The sequence below is a fragment of the Hippocampus guttulatus genome, chromosome 12 (genome assembly GCF_054856545.1).
Source record: "Hippocampus guttulatus isolate MCC_2025c chromosome 12, RoL_Hgut_1.0, whole genome shotgun sequence".
NCBI classification, from domain to species: Eukaryota; Metazoa; Chordata; class Actinopteri; order Syngnathiformes; family Syngnathidae; genus Hippocampus; species Hippocampus guttulatus.
Genome location: NC_141272.1, coordinates 3,392,823 through 3,419,458, shown reverse-complemented (window position 1 = coordinate 3,419,458; position 26,636 = coordinate 3,392,823). Strand labels below are relative to the sequence as shown.

Below are 26,636 nucleotides of genomic sequence, written 5' to 3'. Positions count from 1 at the left end.
TAACCTGCCATGCATGTTTTTGGAATGTGGGAGCAAACCGGAGTACCCGGAGAAAACCCACGCAGGCCCGGGGAAAGCATGCAAACTCCACACAGGGAGAAACTAAATAATAACACTCACATTCACGCCGAAGGACAATGTCGTTTATAATTTACCTAAAAAAAACAACAATGTTTTTTAAATCACGTTTTGGGAATGAGGGAGGAGTCCGTAGTACTCGGAAGGCCCGAGTCCCGATTTGAACCCCCAACCTCAAAACTTTAAGGCAGAAGCAGGGAGCGTCAGAAATATATCGCATTAAAGTTCATTTGAAAAAAAAAAATGTTGTTTTAGAAGTGTGGAATAAACCGGTAGCCCTCTCCATCAATTAGTATCCAGACTGGAGCTTTCAAAAAGGTTGGCGACCCCTCTGTGAGAAGCGTCTGTATCGATTTTTATGGGAGCGTTGATTTTGTATGTGTAAGTGCTTTGTTGCCGAGCCCATGCGCATGTTACAGAGTAACCAAGCTGTGTGTTCAAATATGTGGTGAGTGACATCTCTTGGCACCAAAGACAAGTCAACAGAAGACTCACCAAATACTCTTCCTGCTCTCAGCAGCACCCGTCATTGGTGGGGACAGATTTGTTTTGATGGGTTGGCTTCCATCCATTTGTTCGTGCCATGGCTGAGTCGATCCCAGATGACATTGGGGAAGAGGTGGCTAGCCAGTCAGGGGGAACGTATCGACAACCGTTCATACTCCCATTCTCACCCATATGCATAATTTAGCCTGTAAATGTATTGCACAATGGCTGTTAATTACTATTTAAATGAAACTATATGCAGTTTGTCGTCTTTTTTTTTCCTTCTTATTTGAGGAAAGCAATTTATGAAAATGTATTAGTTTACTCGACTTGATTGATTGGCGGTTGACAAGATCAATGACTCCACGAGCCTCACGAGCTGAGGAAAAACTGCATAAAGTCGGAGTATGTATGACCTCCAAGCTTTCCATGGCGGAGCAGAGCTAAGTGTTAACATTGGAAAAAGAGTGAAAAATAATAATAATAATAAACAGCTAATTTCGTCCAGTGTGTGACCTTTACCACTCTGGGAGTTGACCGCCTTTTTAATTCATGGAGGTTTTGCCATGAAGGCTATTCATGTCAGTTGTTGGCAGTGTGTTGGGAACCAAAGTAATATTTGATTATTGCCGTAAAAGCCTTCCTTCTGCTCAATATGCCTTCATCATGAGTGCAATCAATGCAACACTGGCTCACTTATGCACACAGTGTGCCATAGCTGGCTAGAGCTGTAAGAAAAATATTAGCGCAATTATATGGCCCTATCTTATATTCTCATGTTGAATGAACAATGCACTTGAAATACACGCGCGTGCGCACACACACACACGCACAGACACAGTTTCATTTCTACCACATTTGAAAACATGTACAACAACTAAATGTCACCTCTTTATAAGATGGATGTGGTAAGAAAGTAAGATCTACATTGTACAGTATGTTAGGCGTGTTTTGGTTGCATTGCTATGTCATGAGTGCCCTCTTGTGGTCAGATGTCTGAATGACGTCACTTTGTTTTTAACCCCTCGATCAACCCGTCTCTCTCTTGATCGATCTATCTTGATTAACTATTCATTTGTCATCTTGGTCAAGTCTCCGCTGTAAAATTAGATTCTGAGCTCAATCACACTTTGTTTAAAAAAAAAGAGAACGAACATAGGAAGTATCAATTGTATCTCAACAAAACTGCTTCTATGTAGTATTTGTGCGAGTTGCTTCAAGACAAATTCACTTTCTGTCAAGCTAATGGAATACTGATTTACTCTTTATCAAGCTCAATTAAATTTCTGACGACTGCTACAGAAAAAGAAAGTTAATGAATAATCGTGTGACATTTGACTTTCTGTATCCATTTATTTGCTTTCCTGTGGCTAATTGTTATTATTCGTCCTGTGGTGCAACTCCATGTTGTGCTGTACAAAGTCGTTTGGAAATAATGGCCAGAGGCTGAAGAGCTCTCCTGCCAGCACTGCTATTTTTTACACAGTGTAAATTTCAGTTCATTACAGTGATTTCTCTAACTGCTGTTTTCAGCTGTAATTGGCTTCACCAACTGATTGCGGACACTTGCGTTTAATTCTGGTTACAGTGTATTCAAGCAATATTTAACTTCAGAACTGTGAGAAATACCTGCTTACGATTTGTCCACCATGCAGCCTGTTTAATATTATATTTCTTTTCATTTTAACAAACTACTGGATGTGTCAGAAAAGTACACACGCACGATTCTCGTTGAGCATGTTCTAATAAATACAGTGAAACTCCTCTACAACGAAATCATGTTTGCAGCAAGAATTTTTTCAGAACAGGGGGCTTTTCACTCGAGCAAATTTGATCTCAGACGTAAACACGAACACCCACAAAAAGACTTGTATGTGAACTTTTTATTTTTATTCCAATAGTGCATAAGTATGAGCATACACTCATTTGACACTTCATATAGCCAGTGTAGAAAGAAAAAAAGGAAAAGAAATTGCGAAATTTACCATCAGCATTTACTTTCACTTACATCAATTTATTGCCTAATGTCTTTTATTTTGCTTTCTCCATCTATTATTTTTATTACCTTTATCCCGTCTTCAAGCGTTAAAGTTTTTCTTTTCTTAACTCCTTGGCCTGCAAAGGTCCGTTTTGTAGCCATTTTAGCAATGCAACATTTGGGCTGCGTCTGAAACAAAGTCTCCCTGTACTACTGTGCACGTGTAAACAAGTGTGGTGGTTGCTGTTGCCGTTTCCGAACGAAGCAGCAGAGGTCACTGTGGCATGCTGTTGTTGGATTCGCATTTTCGTTGTAGTGAATCTCGTTGCGAGGCAAGAGCAGAGAAAAAGATTTTGTATAACGGAACAGGGGGACTTTTCGTTGTAGGGGGAGCAGAAAAGTGGGAATGGCTTTAATGTATGAAAATCTTTTCACACTCGCGGGGTGTTTTCGCACATGTAGGTTTCGTTGTAGAGGAGTATCACTGTACAATACATAGCATGATCTCCAATTCTTATCTGGTTTTGGCACGATTACTCGTACAGCGAGAGGAGGAACAATGTCAGCAGTAGAGGTGACGCTCCACCTGCTCTCTTGCGCGTAATAGCCACTGAGTCTCTTAAAGGGAGGCGCTAATTCGAGAGATTCATCACATGACGGATGTTGCATCGAAGGACTTACGAGGGTCTCGACAGCGGCCATAAATCCTGGTTCACGCGTGGCGCCACAAACATATCTGCATCTGTCACCGCAGCGCATTAAATTAGCTGCAAAATTTGATGGAACGGCCCAGAGCCCATTCCACTGATCACTCGAGGAGCCCGTCGCTATTTTCCAATCCTATTTCTCCTATTTAATTCGCACCGGCTTTCTGAACTGAAGTGATGACATTGAAATGCACTGTCACGTTTGTTCTATGTTGTCTGGAGGGGCGTGATAAATAAATCAACACATTTGGAGGTGACATAAATGATTGCAATGTTACTTTTATCACTGCACTGTCAAAGGCATAGCTTTGCAGCTACTGTACGAAGGAAATGCGGTCAAGCGTCAGTGTCAGTTCATGGAGCAGACAATCACATACTCAGGAGAGTACCACATATGATTTGTCATCCACATCATATGTGGTATGATCCATTTAAGATGCAGGTACAGTACATCCATGTTTTAAATCATTATAGCTGTAAGCTAAATGAGTTATTGAAGTTAATGGAAGAGTCATCCGGCCGAGTGTCATTTATTATCTCATTGAATCCCAGCCTGAGTTCCCTCAATTTATCCAGTCCTCATTGCAACAGACTTTCCAAGGGCAGAGTTGGATTGAATAGCCATCTTCTAAAATAAAAACGATGTTTTTACCTGCAGACTTTCAACTTTACCTTTATGGTATTTCCATGCAAACTAAGTGAAAGGCGAAGAAATTAGAACAGCGTCCATCAAGTCCATCTAAACTTTTGACAATACAGGAGCTGTAATCCCAATTTCGTCGAACGGCATTTTGAGCATCCCCTATGGACGTACTTTGACTCCGCCTCCACCTGTGCCAGCTGGTCCCGGACCAAGGGGGTAGGCGCATTTTACTTGTAAAAGGAAGTACATGTAAATCATCTTTGTCTGTCGCTATCGCTTTTAATCGCATGTCAACGTTTTCCATTGTGGACCGTCAGAAGAAGTTGGAACGAATCATGAACAAGAGTGTCGAGATATTTTCCTAAACTCGTATTTCTGTTGTGGGCTTACCTACTTATGGCATCGTTTTTGCTCTTTTATGCGTTGGTTCTTCTGGTTTTAGCTTTCTTTCAACGCCGCGGTGAGTAAAACCACCTTTTCCGTTTCGGGTCTTCGTCGTTCAAGTGAATCGCGTTGAAGATGAGCGAGGTTAACTTGTTGGTGGTGGTCGTCTCGTAGTTCGCCCAAGTTAATTTACGAGTGAATCCGCACTTTGCACTCAGTACGTGCGTTCATGAGTGTTTTTTGCTGAATCCACTCCTAGGAGTTGGGTGCCTCGTGTCATCCCATTTTGCGCATCGCATTTTGCGAACCCAAGCAAAAAGTAAAAGGGAACATGACAACTGCACTCTAAAAAAACGTTATTTTCGGTTGCACATACAATACAATACATGCTATTTTACATAGCGCTTTCACAACAGCAGCAGCTGTAACATAGCGCTTCACAAAACAGTTAACAAAGTAAAATAATCAACGCAACACATCACAAATTACCATTTTTTTCTCTGTAGCATTATTATTAAAACAAAATGGCATGTTTAAAAACGGATGTGCAGCTCTTTCTATTTGGAATGATGATCACTTTGACACTTTATGAGAATTGTCGCCATTTGACACATCTTTTGACGTATCGCTGTCGAAACTGGGATACTATTATTAATTAGATATTATTAAATAGTTTCAGTCACTGTCGTAAATGCGAGAACACGCCTACAATATCGCAACAACGGCTGTTTCTTTTGACTGCTACATGTATGCTAACTACCGTTTACATTACGATAAGGCCCACTGTTATTTGAACAATTCTCATTTACATTCTTTTTTTTTTCCAACCCATGTACAGTAATAATAGTGAAGAGTCACTGAGTTTATATATAGTATGTGCCAAGGTTGTATAGATTAACATGTAAAACTTTCATTCAAGAGAACACGTGTGTCTGTGTGCCAAGATGTGATGTCCTTTGGCTTTGCCTCCTACTATGGCAACCACATGGTGCTGCAAAAGTCTCCGGAGAGAGCGATTCTGTGGGGTTATGGCAACCCTGAAGGTGCCCAAGTCACAGTCTACTTGTCGGGACCACTGAAATACAACAGCTCACCAGTCACTGTGGAGAACGGTAAATGTAGCCGTTGCTGTTGAGCGTGATTGAAAAGAAGATGGAAAAAAGGAGAGGTCAAACCTGATCGTGAAAGATGCGTAAAAATGCTATGTGCAAGTCGCTTGATACTATGGGTGACAACAAAGTACAGAGGACCCCGCAAACTCATGGTTTGGCACCTGCGGATTCATGTATTTGCAGATCCTTGTAAATGGTTTTATATTTGGAGCCGAACCCCAGTTTTTCTTGGAAAAATCCGGTTAAAATTATTCACAAATTTTGCTGTCTGTGCAGGCATCTGGCGAGTCACCCTGGACCCCATCGAGGCTGGGGGTCCCTACAATGTGACTGCAACTCTTCAGAACAGTTCAGCCACTCTGACGGATGTCCTGTTCGGCGACATTTGGCTTTGTGGTGGCCAGAGCAACATGTACTTTAAAACATCTCAGGTCAGCAAAACGCATAGAAAATCCATACATGACTGACTGGTCAAGAGATTTTAAATTTGGATTAATTTAATTTTATTTATTTTATTTTTTTAACCCGGTAGATTTTCAATGCATCTGAGGAACTCTCTCTCGCATCCAAGTATCCTCACGTGAGGCCTTTTATGGTTGCCTTGAATACGAGTGACACTGAGCTGACCGATCTGATTGGAGTGACGCTTCCATGGTCTGTCCCGACAGCAAGTAAGCAAGTGGTTTGTTTCTCCGTCTTATGATCCAACGACTGCTTTTGAGAAGGCAGCGTGTTTCCAGGTTGCGTGTCGCAGTTCTCTGCCGTGTGTTGGCTCTTTGGACGTTACATGTACGAGAAACTGAAGTACCCGATAGGACTGGTGGAGTCCTGTTGGGGGGGCACGCCCGTCGAAGCCTGGTCATCTTCAAGAGCGCTTCAGCAATGTGGACTGGACCAGAATAAAAAGTACCGGTAGGTCTACAAAGAAGGTCCATCAGCGCCCACCCATTTGACAGATGGTTGCCAGTCTGTGGCAGAATAAAGGCTGGGGGGGACCATTGCTCTAAAACCTTCTCAAAATCTTTGTCCTCAGCTCGCCAACTGACAACTCTGTCCTGTGGAATGCGATGATCCACCCACTGCTTAACATGACACTCAAAGGAGCTCTGTGGTACCAAGGTAATGTGCACAATCAGAACCTATTATAGATAGAAATGCCTCACTGTTTTTGTTTTTTTTAGGTGAAAGAAATACTAATTATCATCAAAACAATTACAACTGCTCTTTCCCTGCCATGATTGATGATTGGAGGATGGCATTTCACCTGGGCTCAGGCGGGCAAACTGCTATGGACTTTCCCTTTGGATTTGTCCAGGTATTTTTATGAGCAATGTTTTGTTCTTTAGAAATGCAACGATTAATCGTTTAGAGCAGTGGTCCCCAACCCCTGGGCTGCACACCGGTACCGGTCCGTGAGTCATTAGGTATCGGGTCGCACGGAAAGAATAAATCAATTATATTGCTTCCGTTTTATTTATTTCGGACTCTAAAAAATTACCGAATCCTCTATTACATCCGTCGACAGTATGTCACTCTTGATGGCGCGCTTCTCGGTCACGTGATAGGTTACCGCTAAAATGGTGTATCTTATTTTGAAGGCACGTTTAAATGTTACCATAGTGACCACAGAGCATTGCGGCCAGATAGGACGTCGTGATTTGTGTTTACTATTATGTTACCAAAATATCACAGTTTTCATGCAGGTTTTTTCATATTATTTTGTTGTATTTATCCATCAAGCCTTAAAGGTCGGTCCCTGAAAATATTGTCTGACATTAAACTGGTCCGTGGGGCAAAAAAAGGTTGGGGGGCCGCTGGTTTAGAGACCTGTTCAACATTGTCCAAATCCTTGGAACGAAACAGTAAATATTCTGAGATTTCCGTAGTCCTCCATGAACGCAGACTGGTTATCTTGACTTTGAATAAAAACAACTTGCGCAAAGGTCTGCTTTTACACTGGAAAGCAACGGTCAACATTTTTGGGCCAAACCAGTACCTGAAACATAATTTGCTTGTGTTTTTTTTTTTTTTTTTTTACCTGTCATTTTGAAATGATGTCCAGTTTTTAAATCAAGATGCAAATGAAAGCGGGTACTTTTGAAATCCGATTCATCAATTCATCCCCAAAATAACTGACATAATATTTGTTGATCAAAACACTTGTTGGTTAGAGCCTATTATTTTTAGTCTTTCACCAGTGAGCAGTTTTCTTTGGCCAGATGCACCATTGTCCAAATCTTTTCAAGTGCCTTTTCGAAAAAAAAATCAAGTTCCCCCCGATGCAGCTGTCCACCAACATAAAAGGCTCCAAGGATGATGGCTTTCCAAACATCCGCTGGCACCAGACAGCCGACAAAGGCTTTGTTCCCAACTCTCGTCTGCAAAGGACCTTCATGGCCGTGGCTTTGGATTTACCAGATGAGACCTCACCGTATGGCAAGTAAGAAAACGATATACTTCTAAGTGACTTACAAAGTGTGAACTAGACAAGCGATGATGAATTGATGACGAATAAATGGTCAAATTAATCAAATTATTTTTTTGGAGAATTGTTCATTTGAAGACACCCCGTTTAATTTTAAATGGCCCAAATTCTTGGAATTTCAGCCTCACGCGGGGCTCTCGGGTGCCCGCGCACCCTGAATTCACAATGGTGCAAGTGAAAAAAATAAAATCCGAGGTTGCACGATTGTCTCGGCGAATCAGAGATAGTGACGTGCGTGACCCTCATTTGATTGACCGCGATTTGGATATGCTTGTACAGTACTTTTTTTAACTTGAATACTCAACATAGCTACCACTCACACAAGTAAGCACGTCGAGTTGCTCCTCTATGTCATGCAGCAAGTAGCACAACCAGACAGACACACAGGGTGGTGGTGAAAAAAATGGTATCAAGTCAAGTCAAGAGTATTTATAGAGCACTTTGAAACAGCCATCGCTGCATAAAAAGTGCTGTACATGGAGCAATTTAACATGCACAATAAACAGTAAGACAAATCGGTAATAAAGGCGGTAGAAAGCACCAAACAAATTGGTGGGAAAATTGTGGGACAACATCATTGCTGTACCAGAGGTATACAACACAGAAAGCTTGGTTAGCGGCTATAAAGGAGCAACAAAGAAGTATCTGTACGCATCTGGAAAATGTATTGACCGCTTCTCAGACCATAATCATTTCCAAAAGGCTAAATTGCTTCCTCGTTTTGATATGAAAAAGATTCTGGTTTCCTTCATGCATGTCATATTCCAATGTCTTAACACTCATGGAATAGTTCACTCAGTGTTGCGTTCAGTTCCACTTGTTGAACTGTCCGACAAAAATAAATACCGGTCGACTTGGAACATTAATCTGTTTGTATCAATGTTCACAGTATATCCAAACATAGCACAGCTCCTGCGCCTCCCGACCCTTTTTTATGCTCCAAATGACCTTTTTTGAAACATAAACTGAACCCACCGAACTGTCTCCTCCACGGGTGACGTGACGTGACATGACTGTGTATATGTGCAGCATCCACCCTCGTGACAAGCAGGACGTAGCATACAGACTGACACTTGGAGCACGAGCGGTGGCCTACAACGAGAAGGATGTGGCCTTCCTTGGCCCTTTCCCGAAACAAATCCTGTCCACTGTGATGCATGTCAACATCACCTACGATCAAGCTGTCGCTGTCAAGTCATCTGAAGACGTCTTTGAGGTAATAAGCACCGACAGTGGGCGGCTTGTACTGACCTTGCTCCTTGTAAAACCTGTAACAGCTTCAAGCAAGTGAATCCCAAGTCTGGTGCCCGGGCAATGATTTTCTTTTCACAAACTCTTGTATCTACTTTATTTTTCTGTTTCGTTCATGTTAACTCATTCAGTACCAACCAATTCTGGACCAAGTCTGAAAAGACGCTTAAAAATGTCTTTGGGAGTGAATGAGTTAAGGGCCGTTATGACTGTTGCTCATCATGACATGTGTGTGTGTTCACTGTATCGGTATTTTGATAAATTAGCTCAAGTGAATTATCTCTAAGATATATCCCCCCCCCCCCCCCCTCCTCCCAAGATCTGCTGCTCGCAGTCACAGAGTCCATGTGGGCCCAAGTCCCTCTGGGTTCCAGCTCCCATCATCCGGTGGGCTCCCACCACCGTCCAGCTAGCAGCCGGCGTCTGTCAAGCCACGGCTGAAGTCGCAGCTCTGCGATACGCGTGGAAAGACTGGCCGTGTGATTTTAAAGCATGTCCCGTTTACGGCGCAAACACTGCATTACCTGCACCCCCTTTCATTTTCAATCGCTATCAAGCTAATAACTATTCTTTTTGGGAATAATTTTTTTTGTGAATCTCTATGAATTATTCGTTGTTGAGATGAACTGTAGTTTGTATAAAATTCTTGCTATTTTTAGAAAACCACTGACTAATTGCTCTGCTCCCAAGACTATATGATGGCCAGATGTTTTTATTTAAATGAACACTTTCGCAGACATATCACTGTTTCTCATTCATAGAATTTGAACAAATAAAAAGATTTGAGCATCTTGAATACATGTTGAGCTCCCGCTTTTCATTTACAGTCAACAACTGCGGACGTTTTTGGGCCCAAATAGCAGACGATGACAGTGTAAAAGACACGAGATGTGTCCTGCATTTGTTGTCCGTGTCAACTTTGATGCCGTTTGAGGCACAGAAACGTCAGGAGCTGAAGTAGGCAGTCGACGGCTTCGCGGATGTGGCGGTCAGGTGTGAGGTGCTAGAACGCTGCAGTGTCTGTGCTGAAAGAAAGACGACGTGATTCAGTCCGAAGAGTGTTTGAGAAATTCTGACTGCATTCCACTCTTTGCTTGCGCAACTCAAACTGAACTCATACATACAACACATCACACTGTTCCACTTTGCTGACAATATGCAGTACAGTACAATACCTCCCCCCCCCTAAAAAAAAATCAATTAAAGAAATGCATATTATCAGTGCCATTGGACCCAAACCTCCTATGTCCAAATTTGGTTAATTTGATACTTTTTCACAAATTGATGCAATTAGTCAGTCCCCACGGCATCTGTTATTTTCATAAATTAGTTATTAATCTAAAGTGTTAAAAATGGGAGGGCCCTTTACTGTCAAATCAACCATTGGCAACCAAACCTGAGATTTGCTCCGGCTTGTCGCTAAAGCGCCGGTGTTGCTGATAGGCCTCAAAGTTGATGGAGGCGTCATCCTCCGACAGGCTGTGAGGTTTCTGGCCATCGCCCGGGCGACACACTTCGAACCGTATCCATCGGTAGCTGTGAGGACATAGGAGATTTGATCAATCGAGACGGCAAAACTGAAAGCACAGACGTGATGCGAGAACCAAAAAAATGATAGGAAACATACTTGTGACACTTCCGAGCTCCAGGACAACTCTGGATGAGATTCTGGACGGTGGGATGAGAGAAGCCAAAGAAATCGGCTCCGGATGGCACGATCGGGGCAACGGCCTTGGAACTGAGAAGAAAAAAAGTGATACGGTTAACCGTCAAAGCCTTTTTGGAGTTGAGAATTTATGGGAAGCAAAATGAAACAAACCAGACTTCATCTCAGAGAGCATTCAAAGCAAGTCCGCGTGTATTTCGTAGGTTCTTGGTTCGAATGATTGCGTGGTTTCGTACCTGACTGACGCGATGGCTTTGAGCAAGTTGGAGTGGCAAGTCAGGGCAGAGGAGGCCACGATGGCATTCTGGGGATCATCTTCGGGCACGATCTCAAACTGTGCCGTGACAAACCGGAAGGAAAATGCAATACAAAAGTCAAAAGATGAATACATATGAAGGACGCAACCTCCAAACTCAGTGGCGTTGCCCTTTCGCACGACCAGCACAAGCTTTCGTGTTTCCGATTACCTGCGGGCCACTTCCTCCATCTTTGATTTGGCAGGTGTAGAGGCACTGCAGCTCAGGGTTTTTCATGCTGGCAAAGACCCGCGTGCTGCAGAAGCCCACCGGGTAGATGGCGCATTCATCGTGGAAAAACATTCGATCCGTGATAATCTGGGGAGGAGTCGGGAAAGGTTTGCTCGAGCGGACACGCCGGCCGGCGCGGCGTCTAGCGTGACTTCACCCTACCTCGCCCAAGCTGTACAGCGTTAGGCCTCCCAGCACGATGGGGAAGACGGGGCGGCCGCAGGAGTCGAGTGGGATGGGTTGCACCAGCTTCCGGGAACCGTCAGCCAGTTTTCTCTTCTTGGTCATCTTCTTTGGAACTTAAAATAATTGAAGTCATGTCAACGTTTTGACAAGGACGCGGTGACCAGAACACTTCAAGAGAGCACTCACGCTCATCCTTTCCATTCTCTCTGCCTCGCTCTTTACGTTCCTTCTTGGGTTTCTTCAGCTGCCCCTCGTCCACTGTCGACGCCACAGATGCGAGGAGGTGCGTCCCGCACAGGCCGGGCGGTCCTCCGGGGCTGCAGCTCGTCGCGGGAGGCGGCGCGGCGGGATGAGCGGTCGAGCTGGGCGTGGGCAGGAAGTCTCCCTCCGACAGAGACTGGTAGTGCAACAGCAACAATCTGGACATTTGGAAGAGAGACTTGCAAAAGTTGGGCCCTGCTCTTCCGACAGATTTTGAAGATGGCCATCGATCGAACATTGAAACAATAAAAATGGGAAAATGATTAAGACAGACATTTCTGTGTATTGACTTACTGGCGCTCTTCCTTTGCTCTCAAAAACTTCTCTTCCAAATGGGCAACTTCATCATGCAAAGCTGCGTTTTCCTGTAAGTCAATGACAAATGTTACTTACAAGAAAAGGCTCTTTATAGTTACGGATGGTGAAGATTGTTTTTGATGCTGACTGACTTCTTTCTGTTTCCACGTATTCCTTTTTGATTGTGTTCAACCATAAAAGTAAAAAAAAAAAAAAAAAAAAAAAAAACACAATTCTCCCGAAGACTTTTCCTACTCACAAATATCATGGCACGCGCTGCTTTGCGTAGTCGAAGGTACTTCAGCCGGTACTTTTCGTTCATTTTTTTCCGTGCTCCTCTCCTCATCTTTGCTTTGCTCTCCGAGGAAACGGCGGTGGGAGGAAAGGGGGCGGCGGCGATGGCGCCTGCGGCGGCGATGGCGCCTGCGGCGGCGGCGGCGGCTCCCCCGGATCCCGAAGCCGAGACGATGTTCTGTTGCGATGTGCCAAGGAAGGCCTGAGCGCTGAAGGTCTTCAGAGCCTGATGCCGCTCGGCATCTGTCTAAGGGAGAAAACAACGATCACCAGGAGGCTCTTGCGGTGCCAAACCACAATGGGAATGGTGAAATAATAACTGATGCCATGTGCGCGCACACAAACACACACACACAAAAGGAATGTGACAAAAAATTATTTTGACTGGGGATTATCGTGTACGGTAGTATAGAATCTTCCACAAAAGAACTAAAAGCATTGAAATAATGACATCAATATTTGCAATATTCGATGACATTTGAATGTCGTGTCAGTATTGCAGTTCTGCCCCCGTTCAACTCACCAGCATTGCAAAGACTCCGTTTCTGTTTTCAATCCTCTTGAATCTCCTGCTGCCTTTTTGTGTCTGAAATATAGCGTGAGACTGAAGCGGACACATCCAGGCTGGACGAGCCGCGTCAGGCGTTCGGTTTACCAACAACTTGCTTGTGCAGTTCAACCCGAAGGTTGCCTGCACCTTCATATCACACGACATGTGTGAAGTCTTGCTTACCTCGCGATACATGACGGCTTCCAGACTTGACTTTGCACTGGCCAACAGAGCAAAGTGTGAGAATGCGCAATTTATACAACAACCTGAATCGTAATTAAAGGTAGCAATTGATGTATATGGTGGTAAAACAAAATGCAGTAATTAGCCATACTTGGACTGCACAAGCCCCCGGTCGATGATTCTCTGCTTGATCTCCTTTATGTGCATGGGATGTCCTGCTTCTTCCAAAACAATCTAGGTGTAGCGTGCAAAATAAAGAAACCGTCAAAGTTTATTAACCTTAGTTTATTACCCCTAATAAAAAGAACAACACGAACCTGAGCAGCATCGAGCCAGGTCAGGTTTGGCTTCTCCGCGATTTCACTGGGCGGTTCACTGTCAAGGTAAAATGCTCAGTCAAGGCAAGTCAAATGTATGTATTTATATAGTCGTTAATCGCAGAAAAGTCCAAAAGGGATTCACATGCCCGCAGTTGACAAATATTAACCATATTCCCCGATTTTAAACCCCACAGCCTCCCTTGTTATGATTTCATTAATAGGATCACTTCTCTTATACACAGGGGGCACTAAAAATCCTATGTAATAGGTGTATTTAAATACACAGTGAAAACAACATTAGAATTTAGATTGGTCTGATTTATGAATACAATAGGAAAAAACTTCTGCATAAAAAACACATGGAAGTGGAATCAAAAATGTGGCCTTTCAAAAACGACTGGCTGGCAACTATTTTCAGGTACAGCTATGATTGACTCCCTGTGATTGCCGAACGAAAGCATTTTCGTTGTTAAGCATGTTGCGATGGGTGTAACTATGAACCTGGGTGGGTTGCGTTAAAGTTTTTAAAAAAAAAAACTAACAAAATAGTTTTAACCCTACATATTACTCAAAAGATGGTTGACAAAGTTTACTTCACACTTGGCCTTTTTAAATAAAACTCACTTGCTGAAAGAAAGATCGTTACTGTACAAGTGTACCTAATGTTGTGGCCCGTGGGTACATGTCAAAGACAACAAACCTTTCCAATGTGTCAGCCGTCCCAGACAAACCAGCAATGCTATCCAGTGATGGAAATAGAGAATAGCTCCCCTGCCCATCCGCCTCCATCTCTGATTCAAATGTGTTGAGTGACTCCATCTGGTGAGCAAGACAACAACACGTTGTAGAAATCATCTTAAAAGTACAGCGCAAAAAACGTACAGAAACCGATACTCTGAGCCGAACAACACAAGAGAAACTAGAAAGCTGTCGATGCAGGCAGAAAAATGCTCACCTCGTTTATACCGAAGTGACAGTTGAGTTTACTTTTGGAGTGCGCGTTCGGTATGGCTCGTGTTTAGTCCATTGTTTACGTGCGGATAAGCTAAAGGCTAACGTTGGTAAGCTGCCGAGAGTAGCAAACTCTTGCGCAAAAACCGGTAGCGCAAACGTCTGAGAACGGATTGGCAACTCTTACGGTATATGAGCAAAAACTACAAAATTGTTCGGTGTAACGGGCGACTGTCAGCATTCGTTTTCCGTGTAGCAAGTTCAAGACGCTTCCGCCACCGCTCTTCTTCGTCTTTGAAAATTAAATTGTTACAACAGACGTGAGAAACACGACTGCTATCTCCAGCGTTACTTTGTTTTTTACAGTTGACTTTGTAAACCAATATCCGACTCGATGTAGAAAACTCAAAGCTTTACTGAAGTGAAATGATTAAAATGAATATCTTATTTAAGTCTGAAAATTAAAAGGTGCAAGGTCCGTTTACGTCATCCTCATATTTATCCTCGTCATCCAGGGATGGTGATACCAGAGCTCAGGAGGGTTTACAGTTCCGTCAAAAATCTGTGTAGCCTCCCTTTACAAAAAATGGGATAGGATTAATTTGAGGATATTGTATTCATGGCTGACTTAGTAAATGAAAAAGTAATTATTTTATCTTCTTTGACAAACAGGTTCTGGCCTTTACTTGTGCTTCATTTTCTGAGACTATCGACCAGAGCAAATCAAGGCGCAATTCATGTTGACATCATGTATGGTACAGTAGAGGAAATTGTACTTTTCGTGTTGCATGTGCACTGACTGTGCATGTCTTTCTAAAATGTAAGTACATAAAATTCCAAAAGGGTTTTAATTTGGAACAAGTATTATCCACCCCCCAAATTTGTTGTTACACAATATGTCATCTGCTGCGGTCCTTTAGTGGTTGCTCTCGTGTGAAGTGAACAAAGCAGATTACAGAGATTTGTTACAATTGGAACATAAAAATAAAATGCTGACATCTGTGGTGTACCTTTTTTGTTATCAGAATATAAGTGCTACTAAAAATATTGTAAAGTTACAGTACATTGTGGTGATGTTTCCTGTTTGAAAAAAAGAAGCAGAAGCAGTCATGGAGAAGATCATTTATTGCGCAATTTCCTAACAAGAAAAAAAAAATCATACTGTGCTGTCACTCTTAGTAACAATTGAGCCAGCTATAGTTTAGCAGCACTCGCATCACTCTCCGTTGTGGCAGATAGTACTCTATCTGTCTTGGGCCCACTGAGAAATAAAGGTGCCCTAACAGAAAGAAGAAATCGTTTCACGCAACTTATATTTGGCTAACATAACATTTGAACAAAAAGTGCAAATCGTGTTTTAAATGCAGTCATGGCAATCCCCTGACTTGGGGAAAAAAACGGAAAATTGTGTTTCTCACCATAATTGGAAAAAACTGCATCAACTTTGGAGCCGATGCCACGAAAGTCTCTCGCCGTGTCTCGTGGGTATCCCAAATCCATTTGGTTTCTGACCTCATCGTAGCTGTGGGAGAGCAAGGAGACAGCAGTGGAATGCCTTTTCAAGAATAAACAGTTGTGTCAAAACTATCGAGATGTTGCAACCTGACGCCACAAGTGCTTTGTGGTCATCTACTTTCATAATGGCTTGGACAGAGCTGTTGAAAGAAAGTTCTTCTATTGTAATCTCATGGTTTCGGTCCAGTCTATGTCATGCGACTCGGCCCCCCCGGAGTCATAAAATGCAAATAAAACATGTACGGATTGTCTGTGAGATCGCATGTGTATGTGACTTGAAGAGGTGAGGCCTGAGGGAAGTATGGTGTGATGTGTCAAATGTGGGTCTGCATGTGAATGTCAGCGCGCGAGTTGTGCCGGACCTTCCTGTGTGAGTGTGCCCATTGTATTTGCATTTTACTTCTCGAACAATAAACAGCTCCAAAAAACCTGCACGGTACGTTTATTTGGTTACTCTAAATTGTTCTGAGGCGTGATTGTGAGTGTGAATGGTTGGTGTTCGTCGTCTACGTGGGCCCCGGGATGAGCTGGCAACCAGTTCAGGGTGTACCCCACTTACTGCCCAAAGTCTGCTGGAATAGGCTCCAGCACATCCTTGACCAAGCAAATCAGATAATGGATGAATGGAAAATAAACAGATGAAAATCGAATCTGCAACTGTGGGTCTCTGGTCCCATATTTGAGAGCATTACAATAAGTATGAATATTGTTTAAAAAAAAAAAACAATCGCTATAAGCACCAAAAAAAAATCAATATACAAGTGATGTACATACAGTATACCGTACAAAATAATTTACGTCAAAATCAAACGTACTCACCTCCAATACTGTCGGTTGACGAATAGCAGCGTTCTTCCAGTCGTTGGCACGTAGACGGCTGCATCCACCTTAGTGACGGTGGAGGGCAGGCCCAGGGCAGTCAGTGACTTTGGATAGCCTGGTAGTAATGTCTTTGCATAAGCCCTTATGCCCCAAAACTGATTACCTGGAGAGAAAGCGGCGGAAGGCGTAATGTTGATGAACATAATTACAATGCAAGCACATTTAGATGATCTTTACCTTCAAAGAGATAAACGGCATCTTTGCTCGGGACCTCATATGCAGCATCAACGGTGTTGATCCGCGACCATTTTGTGCTTACTTTAGTGAAACGGATTCCTTGGAAAAGGGAACTCTTCCTCCAGTAGTATCTTTGGAGGTACACAAACGTAACGATGACGTACTCTGATCCCGCATAAACAGAATGAAATAAAGGTACCCGTTTTTGAAGAAGAACAAATCTCCTCTGATGGATGTGGCGGCATCAAACATCAAATCTCTGCTGCACTGCTCATCACGAGGGTTTGGAAGAGTGTCTTCCGGGTCTTCGGTCGGACCCTCTGGCTCTGGTTCAGGTGGTGGATTGGGTTTGGGGGCTTTTGTCGGCTCTTGTGAGCGGCTACCTGAGAGATGGAGAGCGACAGACGCGGAACAGGGCTTCATAAGATTGGTCTTGCTGCAAAAGCGCTCAATACATGGCAACATTTAATGAACTTGATCTCACCGTAGAGTGCTTGAACACCTCGCCTGTCATCATCTGGCAACCTGTAGCCGTTGGTGTTGACATATTGGTAAGTGGGGAACATCAGTGCACGCCTGTCTCTGGAATGGTCCAATCCCAAAGCGTGGCCAAACTCATGCGCGGCCACCAGCAACAGATTTACACCTGAACTCAGCGAGCACAACAAGTCAGGGCAAACCGAGTTAGCTTAGCCCAATGCACACAGCGACTCCGTTCTGCCCTCCACTTCAATATGCCATCGCGAAATACCAGGCACCTCTTTGAGTCAGCGTCCATTGTTCATCGTCATCAAAGTGTGTGTCCCCTCCCTGCTGCCTTCCAGGAGAATTTGCGTGAGCCAAGACTCCACCCGCTCCGTCGAAAGGATAAAAGTCCCCGTGATCTACAGGAAAAACAAAGAGGATCACAAAAGTACTTGTACACGTGGGTAGCTCCCATTTCTTCGATATGGACTTACATCCACCCTGAAAAAGAATCATGATGTCTGCGGTGCCACTGTAGATCTGCTTAAAGTCTAGTGGGATGACGTCACTGTAGAGCTGGAAGGCTTGGCCAATAGTCGCATCCACCTGTCTCTGGCTCACATCTGGTGTGTACCGAGTGATCCTGCTCAAATCATATGGAAACATTCACCGGACTGCAACAAACAAATGAATAAGTAAATCATTCTAATAATTTATATTTATTCTGTCACATGCATTTGAACCCAGGGAGCAAATTCCGATCTAGTGCTCTGTTTTGAGAGACAGCACACGTGCGCCTGTTATAAACCGCGGCATATCTTGATTTTTGTGCCAGGGTTATGTTTTTATTACATGAAGTTGGGGAATTTGGTTGACCGCTTTGCGTCATTCTGGGCAGACCAAGGGCATTTTCACGTACACACCCCCAGCACACCTGACAGAAAGTATAGAAAACGTTCGACTTGAGCTGAAACCAGGTCTAAGTTGTGGCGCAGGTGGTGTAATGCATCCATGGTGGCTGTCATCATATTTCATTCAGAAGTACAAAGAATGACAACAGCACTGGACTCTCCGAATCATTGTAGAAATCAATACAGTGAACGCATTGTAATTCATATTGTATTTCATATATTTTCAAAAGCAACCCCCCTGGCCTCGGCTTAACTATCGTGTTTGTGTGTGTGGAGTGAGTGAGTGTTTGTCACACATGGATGCACGATCGTGTGTGCAAGGCGGTCTCCAAATGCCCACTCCACAGCAGCCAACTTGACATCATCTGCAAGTGGAGATCTTGCAGTTCCAGTACTTTGTGCGCATTGATCTGGACTTCAGCGAGTCTATTTATGCTCCCACCACACAATCCACACGCTTGAAAGTTCAATGAGAGGATCCAATTCCATCAATGTCACATCTTCCCACTTTACCTGTAAGTTATTAGCCTCTTGTTCCATTTGGGTCTCCCAGCAAAGTGTACATAAGGGCTGAGGTCAGACACACCACACCTGGGAGCTTTCATGACCTCCACCGTCTCCTTGTTCAACACCCCCGTCACCTGTTAGCCCATATTCATATATGATGAGCAAATGTTTGAGTGACAAAATGTTTTATGCCCCAACCTTTCACCAATGAATCCGTTCCGGCGGCATTGCGTCTTTTGTGGTTTTTACCTCCAAGCCGAAGAAAGCCTGCATGGATTCCAGATCTTCGCTAAAATTTCTCCGAACAAGGATTCTCCTTGTAGTGTTTCTGGTGCCGACATCGTCGTAAAACTGAGAGATATATTTCTAATGCAAAGCAAAACATATTGAAGGCGTTGAAGTGTGACGTATTACATTAGACAGGCCAAACTCAACAAGGAGTGTTAAGAATAGACGGTGGAAGTTTTTTTTTTTTTTTTTTTTTTTTTAATGAATAGTGGTTAACTTATTTTTCACAATTATTTTTAGTCCCATGTATGGAAAATGTTCCTAAATCGGACCAAATTTGACATTCGCCATTGTCCTACAAAAAATGTCCAAAATGAAAGGTTGCACTGTACTTCATCCTGTGAAGGAAATTAAGGACAGTGGAATATTTTAAAAATATGAAAAGACTCTTGTCTTCACCTGCGTATTCCTCGCAGCTCCTAGATGAGGGAGTTTATGTCTACGCGGTTGTATTTTACCTCAGCCAGGTCGTTTTCCTCTGGCGAAACGGTCGGCGCGAGGGTCGGTGCTGCATGGCTCACTGCCCAAAAACCCACAACCAGCAACAGCGTCCGCAAAGCCGATCGCAGCGTCATGATTCTCCTCTTTCAACTCTTCTTTCCACTAAGACTCCCAGAGTCCGGAGTGCCCCCTGTACCGCTCTTGTTAGTCACATTTCGACAAACCCACGGTGCAAACGGTGGAGTTGGTGCCCGCTATCATTACTCAGTAACACAGAATCAATAACAATTGCTCAATATACCAAAGTTGTGGAAATACGATGCTCTCCAAAACCTCAATCAAATCGTTAATAAACATACAGTGGAATCTGAGCTGACAGTGCCATGAAAGTGTTGAAAAATTGGCAGGTGAGTCAATTTGTCACAAAGAAGCGCTGCCATATTTTTGTTGTGGACAGAATTCTCTTCACCTTTATGATAACCTTGACAAACACAAAACACAGTCCAGCTCCACCTGCTTTGGCACTTTGGAGTGGAGTCCAGCATGACATTGCGTTATTTGGACCTCTGAATTCTGGCGGTGAGAAATTGAAGAAGTGAGTGCTCTGTGTATATGATTACCATTTTTAGAGGGTACAAATATAAATCCAGACTGCAGTATGTACATAGTAATGAGGTTGCAGCAATAAAAGTGTCTCCCGAAGGCATTGTCAAGTGTTCCCATTGTCCCTTTGGCGCAGCTGTTGTCTTGCATGGAAGCCAACGCGACTTTCCTGCCAAAGCTCTGTGAACGGTCTGGAAGAGCTCCACCGTGTCACGGCATTTTGAGATGTCACAAAAGAACAGAAAGAACATACCACGAGACACGCCAACTCGCTCAGCCTGAATTGGACCACCGCTTGCTTCAGGTTATAATTAAGACCCGACTGCAGTACGTGGCCTCGGTTTTGAACATTCTGCCATGTCATGCCGGTAAGCCCAAAAGAGCCTTGCATCGCGCTCATGACCCGACCAGCTAAATATGGTCAGTCATGTTCCTCGGTCTTAAACAGCACTGATGGGGAAAGTGATGTTGAGCAATTTAGAAGATCAAATCGAGACGCTGCATATGATATCCATCGGAGTGAAGAATATGGTACTCCCCCCCCATCCGGACCCAAAGCAGACACATTCTCAGGTTTAAATAGAAATCCTTTATTTCGACTAGCGATATCTCGCTGGTAATGAAGTCGAGAGTGTTTCTCATGTGATCCGAATTCTGATGATGACAACCGGTTCACTGCTGAGCATCAACAGCCCAGCCAGGAATTTGCCCTCTCAACTCCAGCGATGCGCTTGTTGGCGTAGTCGTACTTGTACACTTGTGGTCCAACAAAGAAATAGATGAAACCTAGGAACGGGGCAAGGGGGAATCACATCTCTAAAAGAACAAAACTACTGACGTGATGGTTTTTAAATCTGGTTTTGAGTTGGTGATCATACTGACAACGATGGGCGTCCCCTTCAAAGCCAGCAGATTACAGTTTTTCTTTCTTTCTAATGAATATTTGATATTTATTGCAGATCGCTCACAAGGGCGGCGGGGCAGGCTGGAGCCTATCCCAGCTGTCTTCGGGCAGTAGGCGGGGGGCGGACACCCTGAACCAGTTGCCAGCCAATCGTAGGGCACACTGAAACGAACAACCATCCGCGCTCACACCTACGGACAATTTAGAGTGATCAATCAGTCTGCTGTGCATGTTTTTGGAATGTGGGAGGAAACTGGAGTACCCGGAGAAAACCCACACAGGCATGGGGAGAACATGCAAACTCCACACAGGAAGGTGCTGAAATCGAACCTCCGCACTGTGAAATCGACATTCTAACCACTCAACCACTGGGCCACCGAGTGCAGTATCAAAGTGTCTCAATAAAAGGAAGACAGAATTACAATTTTTATCAACTGTCTTTTAACTCATTCTAGACCAAGTCTGAAAAGACGTTTAAAAACGTCTTTGGGAGTGAATGAGTTAAGTGGATTGGCAGAGTCAGCCTCTAGTTTGTCATCCAAACAGCCCGGTGGGGTTATATACACAGTTTGTTTCTTGGACTATGGGGCACAACCGAGTGTGCCCCAAGCGATTGCAAATGCGTGATGTGAACGGCACTTTTGGTGTCGAGGCCAACTAAAGCGGAACCTTCCAACGTGACATCATAAAAGTTCATGTTTACTGCGGGTGATCATAACTATGGCTCACCGTCTTTGTGAATGGCGGCATTGATTGTTGAGTTGAGTCCAGGAAAGTCCTCGCTGATGTACTTCGGGTAGCCAAAGTCCATCACTCTTCTGTTTTCATTGAAGCTGCATCAAATGAGAAAAAATAAGTGCTGACTCCGACAACGAATCTGAGACCTTTGAGGTTGCGTCATGCGTAATGTCACGCGCTGCAACCAGTTCTTGCCCTTTCCTTTCATTTCAACCCGTTCTATTTTCGTGTCCCTCAACACATTTTTTGTAAAAACAATGCAGCAAGTAACCTTTTCACCTTGCCGCCCAATTAGATGCCTGCAGAAAAATCCCGTTTTAAATTGTACACACAAAAAAAAAAATGATGACGTCTGTCTCTCCGCAGCACGCACCTTAAATGCTCACCTCAAATGAACAAACGATGCAGCCTCGTGTGTATGTTATACCTCCAATAAATGTCATGCATGAAGAAGAGGGTGCGTCCCGTCGTGGCGATGTGCACAGCAGCATCGACGTCCTGCACCCAGGCGGGAAAGCCAAAGTAGCACAGAGCTCTGGGCTTTCCTTTGACGACAGAACCTTTCACCGTCCAGAACATTGATTCTGTCACAAAATATGGGATGAAATTCATATAAAAGCCGCAATGAAACCCTTTCATTCTGCCGTACTTGTAAAAATGCGTCACCGTGAATGAGGTAAGCGGTGGACCTGCGCGGCACCCAGAAGGCCGCGTCAATTCTGGTTTCGATCTTAGGCATAAAGTTGCTGATTGGACCTTCTTTGATATCGTTCTCCTTATTGTGTTTCATCCAAAGATATCTACATGGGAGCGATGGGCTCAGTTTAAGGATCGTCGTAAAGAAAAAAAGCGCCCGGTCAAAATCATCACCGCACCTGTCTTTGAAGAAGATGGTGGCATCCCCGAGTGTGGAGACGGCATCGAATGTCACATCTGGAGCGCATCTCTTTCGTATGATTCGAGTGAACAGCCCTGAAAGATGGTCTCGCCGATCTGACACAAACACGAGCGTACCTTTGAGAACCGGGATTGAGGATCGGCAATGTTTCTGAAACGAACAGATGAGTTTACGGTGAAGTGCGACGAGATCGCTGACATCTTCTCTGGAGAGGAGGTTGGACCCTGAAGGAACGACTTTGTAGTTGGGGTGCATGAGAGATGCAGGGTTCCTTGAGTGCTTTAGACCCAACGTGTGGCCTACTTCATGTGCAGCCACCACCAAAAGATTCGATCCTGCCCAGAAAAGCACAACACGGAACGGATTGTCGTGTTTGAAGATAAAAGCAGCCATTGCCTTTTTGAGCATGAAATGAGAGAACCAACCAGATGTGCCTGTTGCTGTCCAACGTTCATCATCGTCAAAGTGCATTTCTCTCGCGACGTCCTGTCCTGGACCAAAAGCGTGAGCCAACGAGCCACCGGGTCCATCAAATGGATATGAATCACCATGTTCTTCATTTTGTCATCCAGAACACAAATATACAACATCTAGGTAAGAGTCGATATCGAGTGCAGAGACCCACCAAGGTACAAGTGTCAGAAAAGGTCCAGGACTGCGATCCCAAAAGATATATCCATCCATCTATCCGTTTTCTGATCCGCTTATCCACATTGACGAAGAACCATTCACACTCACATCTACGGACAATTTAGAATGCTCCTTTAACATGCCAGGCAAGTTTTGGGAATGTGGGAGGAAACTGGAGTCCCCGAAGAAAACCCACGCAGGCGCGCGGGAGAACATGCAAACTGCCGGAATCGAACCATGCATCTCTGCACTGTGAGGCCGAGGCGCTAACCAGACGACCACCAGGCCGCCGGAACGATTAGTCAGTTAAACCCAAGAAAATCATTTTGCTCAAACGGGTTACATCCCCCGTTGATGCAGGATGACGTTAGAATTCGACCAACTCAAACAAGAGCGCAAAACAAAGCGGCATGTAATTTTGTTTGGCAGTCCATCTGTTTTGGAACTGAAAAGAAAACCATCCCTTGCATTTGCAGAAAAATGGCTTGGCTTCTTGCCTGGTATGTGTCACCCCTCCCAAAAATGCATCATGCCAAACAATCAAAGACAATATCACTCACATCACTTTTTCCATGCAGAGATAACATTCGTTTCACTTGAAGAGACAATCACTGTTTTCAGTTTGTCTCATCTAAAGTGCAGTCGGTGAACAACAAAAGTGCTCTTTGGGTTAGACGTGTTTGAAAGCTCAAACAAAACCCACCCTGGGTGACAAACTCCACCGTGATGTCGGCGGGGCGGGCGTGCGAGCGGACAAATGTCAGACCGCTGGCTCTGGCCCAGACGCCGAGAGCGGACTTGAGCAGGGAGTCGACGGTGCTGCGAGGCATGTCTTTGGTATACCTGCCAATACTGAAACATGACAAAATCTTGATTGCATGACCGTCAGAGCAAAGTCGCGTCACAAACTTAGTCGGCGGCTTTGCGGAATTCAGTCCTTTTGAAGCATTTCCCTTTTGATCATTTCAGTTGTGCACCATTCATCGAAATTGTCGTCACGAGGATCACAAGTGCGCTGGAGACGATCCGTCATATTAAGGCATTGAGCCCATCAAAAGTCAAATGATCTTCTACTGTCTCAACAAAAGGAATCTCTTCTCACGTGTACGTGATGACCTTCTTGTGCCTTCGTGCGCCTCGGATATGACCGCTGGACTCTTCGGAATCTGGATTGCCGCAGCGAGGCCTCTTCATGACCTGCATGGTGTCCCGATCTAGATTTCCTGTTGCGTTGAGCCTGAAGAAGGTCTGCATCTCTTTCAGCTTGGACGCAAAGGAGAGGCCGCTGTGCTTCCGGCCTTCCAGGGGCTCTTCTTGCAACTCGTAGTAGCGCTTAAGGTATTCCTACAGTATGTGTGCATCAAAACTTTGTTTCACTCACAGTGCCCATCTACACTGTGCAGAGTACCCGAAGAAAACCCACGCAGACACGGGGAGAACATGCAAACTCCACACAAGGAGACCAGAGCTGAAATCGAACCGTGCACGTTTGCACTGTGAGGTTGACGCACTAACCACTCGACGACCGGGCCGCCTGTTTTTATCGACAAAGTCGGGTCACGCTTTGTACCGTAGGAAACTATTCCTGATTATTTTTTTTGGAGTTGCTCAAATTTTGTCGTGGTATCCTTAAAAAAAAAATACCACAGGTGATCGTAATAAGTGACCTTTAATGAGGCCACACCAAAAAAAAAAAAAAAACAGGCAGTCATGAGTTTGAAACAAATGTTCTCCTGGGGCTGCATGAAAAGAATTAATGGTTAAAGAATTTGCCAACGTTTGGAAAAAAGAATTTTGAGCAATCTGTACTTACATACCTCTCCTATGTCCCTTGATTGACATTTCATAAAAACACAGGCCATGCCATTGCCGTTTCAGGCTAAATCCCATGCCGTCCTGTCACATGAATCTTGACTCCACTTACTGTGGCCGTTTTCAAGTCAGCGTGCGCAGTAGGGGAAGGAGAGGCGGCTCCCTTCGGCGTGGACGTGGGTGCCGCCAGACCCGGGGCGACTGTGAATGAGAGCAAGAGCCAGATGGAAAGCACCATGATGTTCATTGGAGCACACAGAGATGCCACTTGTGCTTAATGAGGCTTTTAAACTCTTCTCCCTCTCTCAGATCTTACTTGCAACAAGGGAGGAGTTGGCAGGGCAAGGAGCCAAGGAGAGGACAAGCACCATATTTAAACCATTTCGATATGGGAGCACATCATGTCGCTTTCTTTGATGACGTGGTTGCTCACGCAACAGTGTCAAATGGAGATAGTTATTGATGTCTGATGTAAATACACACTTAACGGCACATTTTGACCTGGAAAAAAAATGCGACTCTCAGTATTTATCAACAAGCAATGAAAATGTGTTTTTTTGCATATTTATGACATTCTTTTGGGGTCAATATAAATCATGGACAGGACACATTGTGACACCTGCACCAAAAGATTAAAAAATCTGGTACTAAATCTGTCCAAATTATTTTTTTTTTTAAATGCATACGGGGGTATCTCTACTTACGACATTAATTGGTCCTGGAAGAAATTTCTGAACTCGAAAATTTTGTTGAGTAGAGACGTGTTTTCCATGTAAATGCCCTAATCCGTTCCAAGCCCCCCAAAATTCAGATATAAATGTTTTCTAAAGCATAAAAATGCATCAAAATATACAACAAGTACATGTTATCAAAACAATGACATAAAAGCAGAAAAGAATGAAAATGAACAAATGTAGAAAATATCGAGTTAAATTTACAAAATAAAAGCAAAAAGGTGAAAACAGGAAATCATATTTTGGAACCAATAACGTTTTCAGGCCAGATTCAAATGTACTGACAGTTTTGAGCATTTCGCGAGTGTTCAGGAAGTCGTTTCCACATTGGGGGAGCAGAGAAACCGAACACTGCTTCACATACGGCCTTTTATTTGCATTAATGTGCACGTGCAGGAATCTTCCGCACCACACTGGCCTGGATGACTCCCACACATTCAGGAGGTTCTCCCCAAATAATCCCATTTTAGTCTGAGCCTGATCTCACGAAAGAGATGACATTGGGGGTGATTTTTTTTTTCCAGGCTGACTTGGGCGGTGCCTTCCAAATTTCAGTCCACAATCAAGGTTGATGGGTTATTGTGGACTTAACATTCTTCTTGCGGGGCATCTTGAGCCCTGCATTCCTTTAGGAGGAATTTCTGTCATTCTGGTTTCACGGTTGGAGCACAGAAGATGCGGTAAAGTAATGTTCGGCGTTAAAGTGGAATTTATTTTTACTGGCACGATAGTTCAACTAAAATATAACCCGCAGTTTCTAAACTTTACATAA

The 26,636-nt window shown here is 44.0% G+C and overlaps 4 protein-coding genes across 7 annotated transcripts; 1 reads left to right on the top strand and 3 right to left on the bottom strand.

Annotated features, from left to right (window-relative positions):
* Nucleotides 1-4,118: 4,118 nt before the first annotated feature.
* siae (sialic acid acetylesterase) lies at nucleotides 4,119-9,920 on the top strand. Of its 3 annotated transcripts, none has more exons than XM_086125192.1 (10): nucleotides 4,119-4,352; nucleotides 5,196-5,388; nucleotides 5,665-5,819; nucleotides 5,921-6,059; nucleotides 6,129-6,300; nucleotides 6,422-6,507; nucleotides 6,570-6,703; nucleotides 7,659-7,828; nucleotides 8,903-9,089; nucleotides 9,444-9,920. In XM_086125192.1, exons 2-10 carry the CDS (start codon nucleotides 5,226-5,228, stop codon nucleotides 9,705-9,707), a joined length of 1,470 nt encoding a protein of 489 aa, XP_085981318.1. In that variant the 5' UTR covers nucleotides 4,119-4,352; nucleotides 5,196-5,225; the 3' UTR covers nucleotides 9,708-9,920. The 3 variants fall into 3 exon arrangements, with proteins under 3 accessions (XP_085981318.1, XP_085981316.1, XP_085981317.1); XM_086125190.1 differs by having other exon boundaries at nucleotides 4,120-4,352; nucleotides 5,221-5,388; XM_086125191.1 differs by having other exon boundaries at nucleotides 4,121-4,352; nucleotides 5,221-5,388; nucleotides 7,674-7,828.
* Nucleotides 9,821-14,635, bottom strand: tbrg1 (transforming growth factor beta regulator 1). Of its 2 annotated transcripts, none has more exons than XM_086125188.1 (15): nucleotides 14,364-14,635; nucleotides 14,109-14,227; nucleotides 13,406-13,463; nucleotides 13,240-13,322; nucleotides 13,089-13,125; nucleotides 12,879-12,941; nucleotides 12,321-12,602; nucleotides 12,059-12,129; nucleotides 11,690-11,922; nucleotides 11,480-11,616; nucleotides 11,258-11,404; nucleotides 11,027-11,124; nucleotides 10,752-10,862; nucleotides 10,521-10,660; nucleotides 9,821-10,149 (listed from the first exon to the last, which is right to left on the bottom strand). In XM_086125188.1, the coding sequence occupies exons 2-15, from the start codon at nucleotides 14,225-14,227 to the stop codon at nucleotides 10,070-10,072; spliced, it is 1,659 nt and encodes a 552-aa protein (XP_085981314.1). In that variant the 5' UTR covers nucleotides 14,364-14,635; the 3' UTR covers nucleotides 9,821-10,069. The 2 variants fall into 2 exon arrangements, with proteins under 2 accessions (XP_085981314.1, XP_085981315.1); XM_086125189.1 differs by having other exon boundaries at nucleotides 9,821-10,144.
* Nucleotides 14,636-15,466: 831 nt separating this feature from the next.
* On the bottom strand, nucleotides 15,467-19,767 carry LOC147196978 (macrophage metalloelastase-like). Its single transcript, XM_086125194.1, has 11 exons — nucleotides 19,563-19,767; nucleotides 19,066-19,182; nucleotides 18,823-18,950; nucleotides 17,893-18,041; nucleotides 17,692-17,817; nucleotides 17,418-17,579; nucleotides 17,133-17,316; nucleotides 16,934-17,064; nucleotides 16,694-16,859; nucleotides 15,778-15,881; nucleotides 15,467-15,638 (listed from the first exon to the last, which is right to left on the bottom strand). The coding sequence occupies exons 1-11, from the start codon at nucleotides 19,677-19,679 to the stop codon at nucleotides 15,535-15,537; spliced, it is 1,488 nt and encodes a 495-aa protein (XP_085981320.1). The 5' UTR covers nucleotides 19,680-19,767; the 3' UTR covers nucleotides 15,467-15,534.
* Nucleotides 19,768-20,833: 1,066 nt separating this feature from the next.
* Nucleotides 20,834-25,501, bottom strand: mmp20b (matrix metallopeptidase 20b (enamelysin)). Its single transcript, XM_086125740.1, has 11 exons — nucleotides 25,447-25,501; nucleotides 25,243-25,331; nucleotides 24,421-24,662; nucleotides 24,022-24,170; nucleotides 23,114-23,242; nucleotides 22,850-23,023; nucleotides 22,666-22,783; nucleotides 22,457-22,590; nucleotides 22,218-22,374; nucleotides 21,782-21,885; nucleotides 20,834-20,934 (listed from the first exon to the last, which is right to left on the bottom strand). The coding sequence occupies exons 1-11, from the start codon at nucleotides 25,499-25,501 to the stop codon at nucleotides 20,834-20,836; spliced, it is 1,452 nt and encodes a 483-aa protein (XP_085981866.1).
* Nucleotides 25,502-26,636: the final 1,135 nt, after the last annotated feature.

Excerpts from the sequence above, each read along its gene's own strand:
- siae (XM_086125190.1), top strand. The coding sequence starts at position 4,289 with ATGGCATCGTTTTTGCTCTTTTATGCGTTGGTTCTTCTGGTTTTAGCT. Across the intron at positions 6,508-6,569 it reads AGGAGCTCTGTGGTACCAAG|GTGAAAGAAATACTAATTAT; the intron begins GTAATGTGCACA and ends TGTTTTTTTTAG. Across the intron at positions 9,090-9,443 it reads CATCTGAAGACGTCTTTGAG|ATCTGCTGCTCGCAGTCACA; the intron begins GTAATAAGCACC and ends CCTCCTCCCAAG.
- tbrg1 (XM_086125188.1), bottom strand. The coding sequence starts at position 14,227 with ATGGAGTCACTCAACACATTTGAATCAGAGATGGAGGCGGATGGGCAG. Across the intron at positions 12,942-13,088 it reads AAGCCGTCATGTATCGCGAG|ACACAAAAAGGCAGCAGGAG; the intron begins GTAAGCAAGACT and ends GCTATATTTCAG. Across the intron at positions 12,130-12,320 it reads CAGCGCGTGCCATGATATTT|GAAAACGCAGCTTTGCATGA; the intron begins GTGAGTAGGAAA and ends ATTGACTTACAG.
- LOC147196978 (XM_086125194.1), bottom strand. The coding sequence starts at position 19,679 with ATGACGCTGCGATCGGCTTTGCGGACGCTGTTGCTGGTTGTGGGTTTT. Across the intron at positions 17,818-17,892 it reads GATTCTTTTTCAGGGTGGAT|ATCACGGGGACTTTTATCCT; the intron begins GTAAGTCCATAT and ends TTTTTCCTGTAG. Across the intron at positions 16,860-16,933 it reads TGCCGTTTATCTCTTTGAAG|GTAATCAGTTTTGGGGCATA; the intron begins GTAAAGATCATC and ends CTTTCTCTCCAG.
- mmp20b (XM_086125740.1), bottom strand. The coding sequence starts at position 25,501 with ATGGTGCTTGTCCTCTCCTTGGCTCCTTGCCCTGCCAACTCCTCCCTT. Across the intron at positions 22,375-22,456 it reads CACCGCTTACCTCATTCACG|AATCAATGTTCTGGACGGTG; the intron begins GTGACGCATTTT and ends ATTTTGTGACAG. Across the intron at positions 21,886-22,217 it reads ATGCATGACATTTATTGGAG|CTTCAATGAAAACAGAAGAG; the intron begins GTATAACATACA and ends CATTTGATGCAG.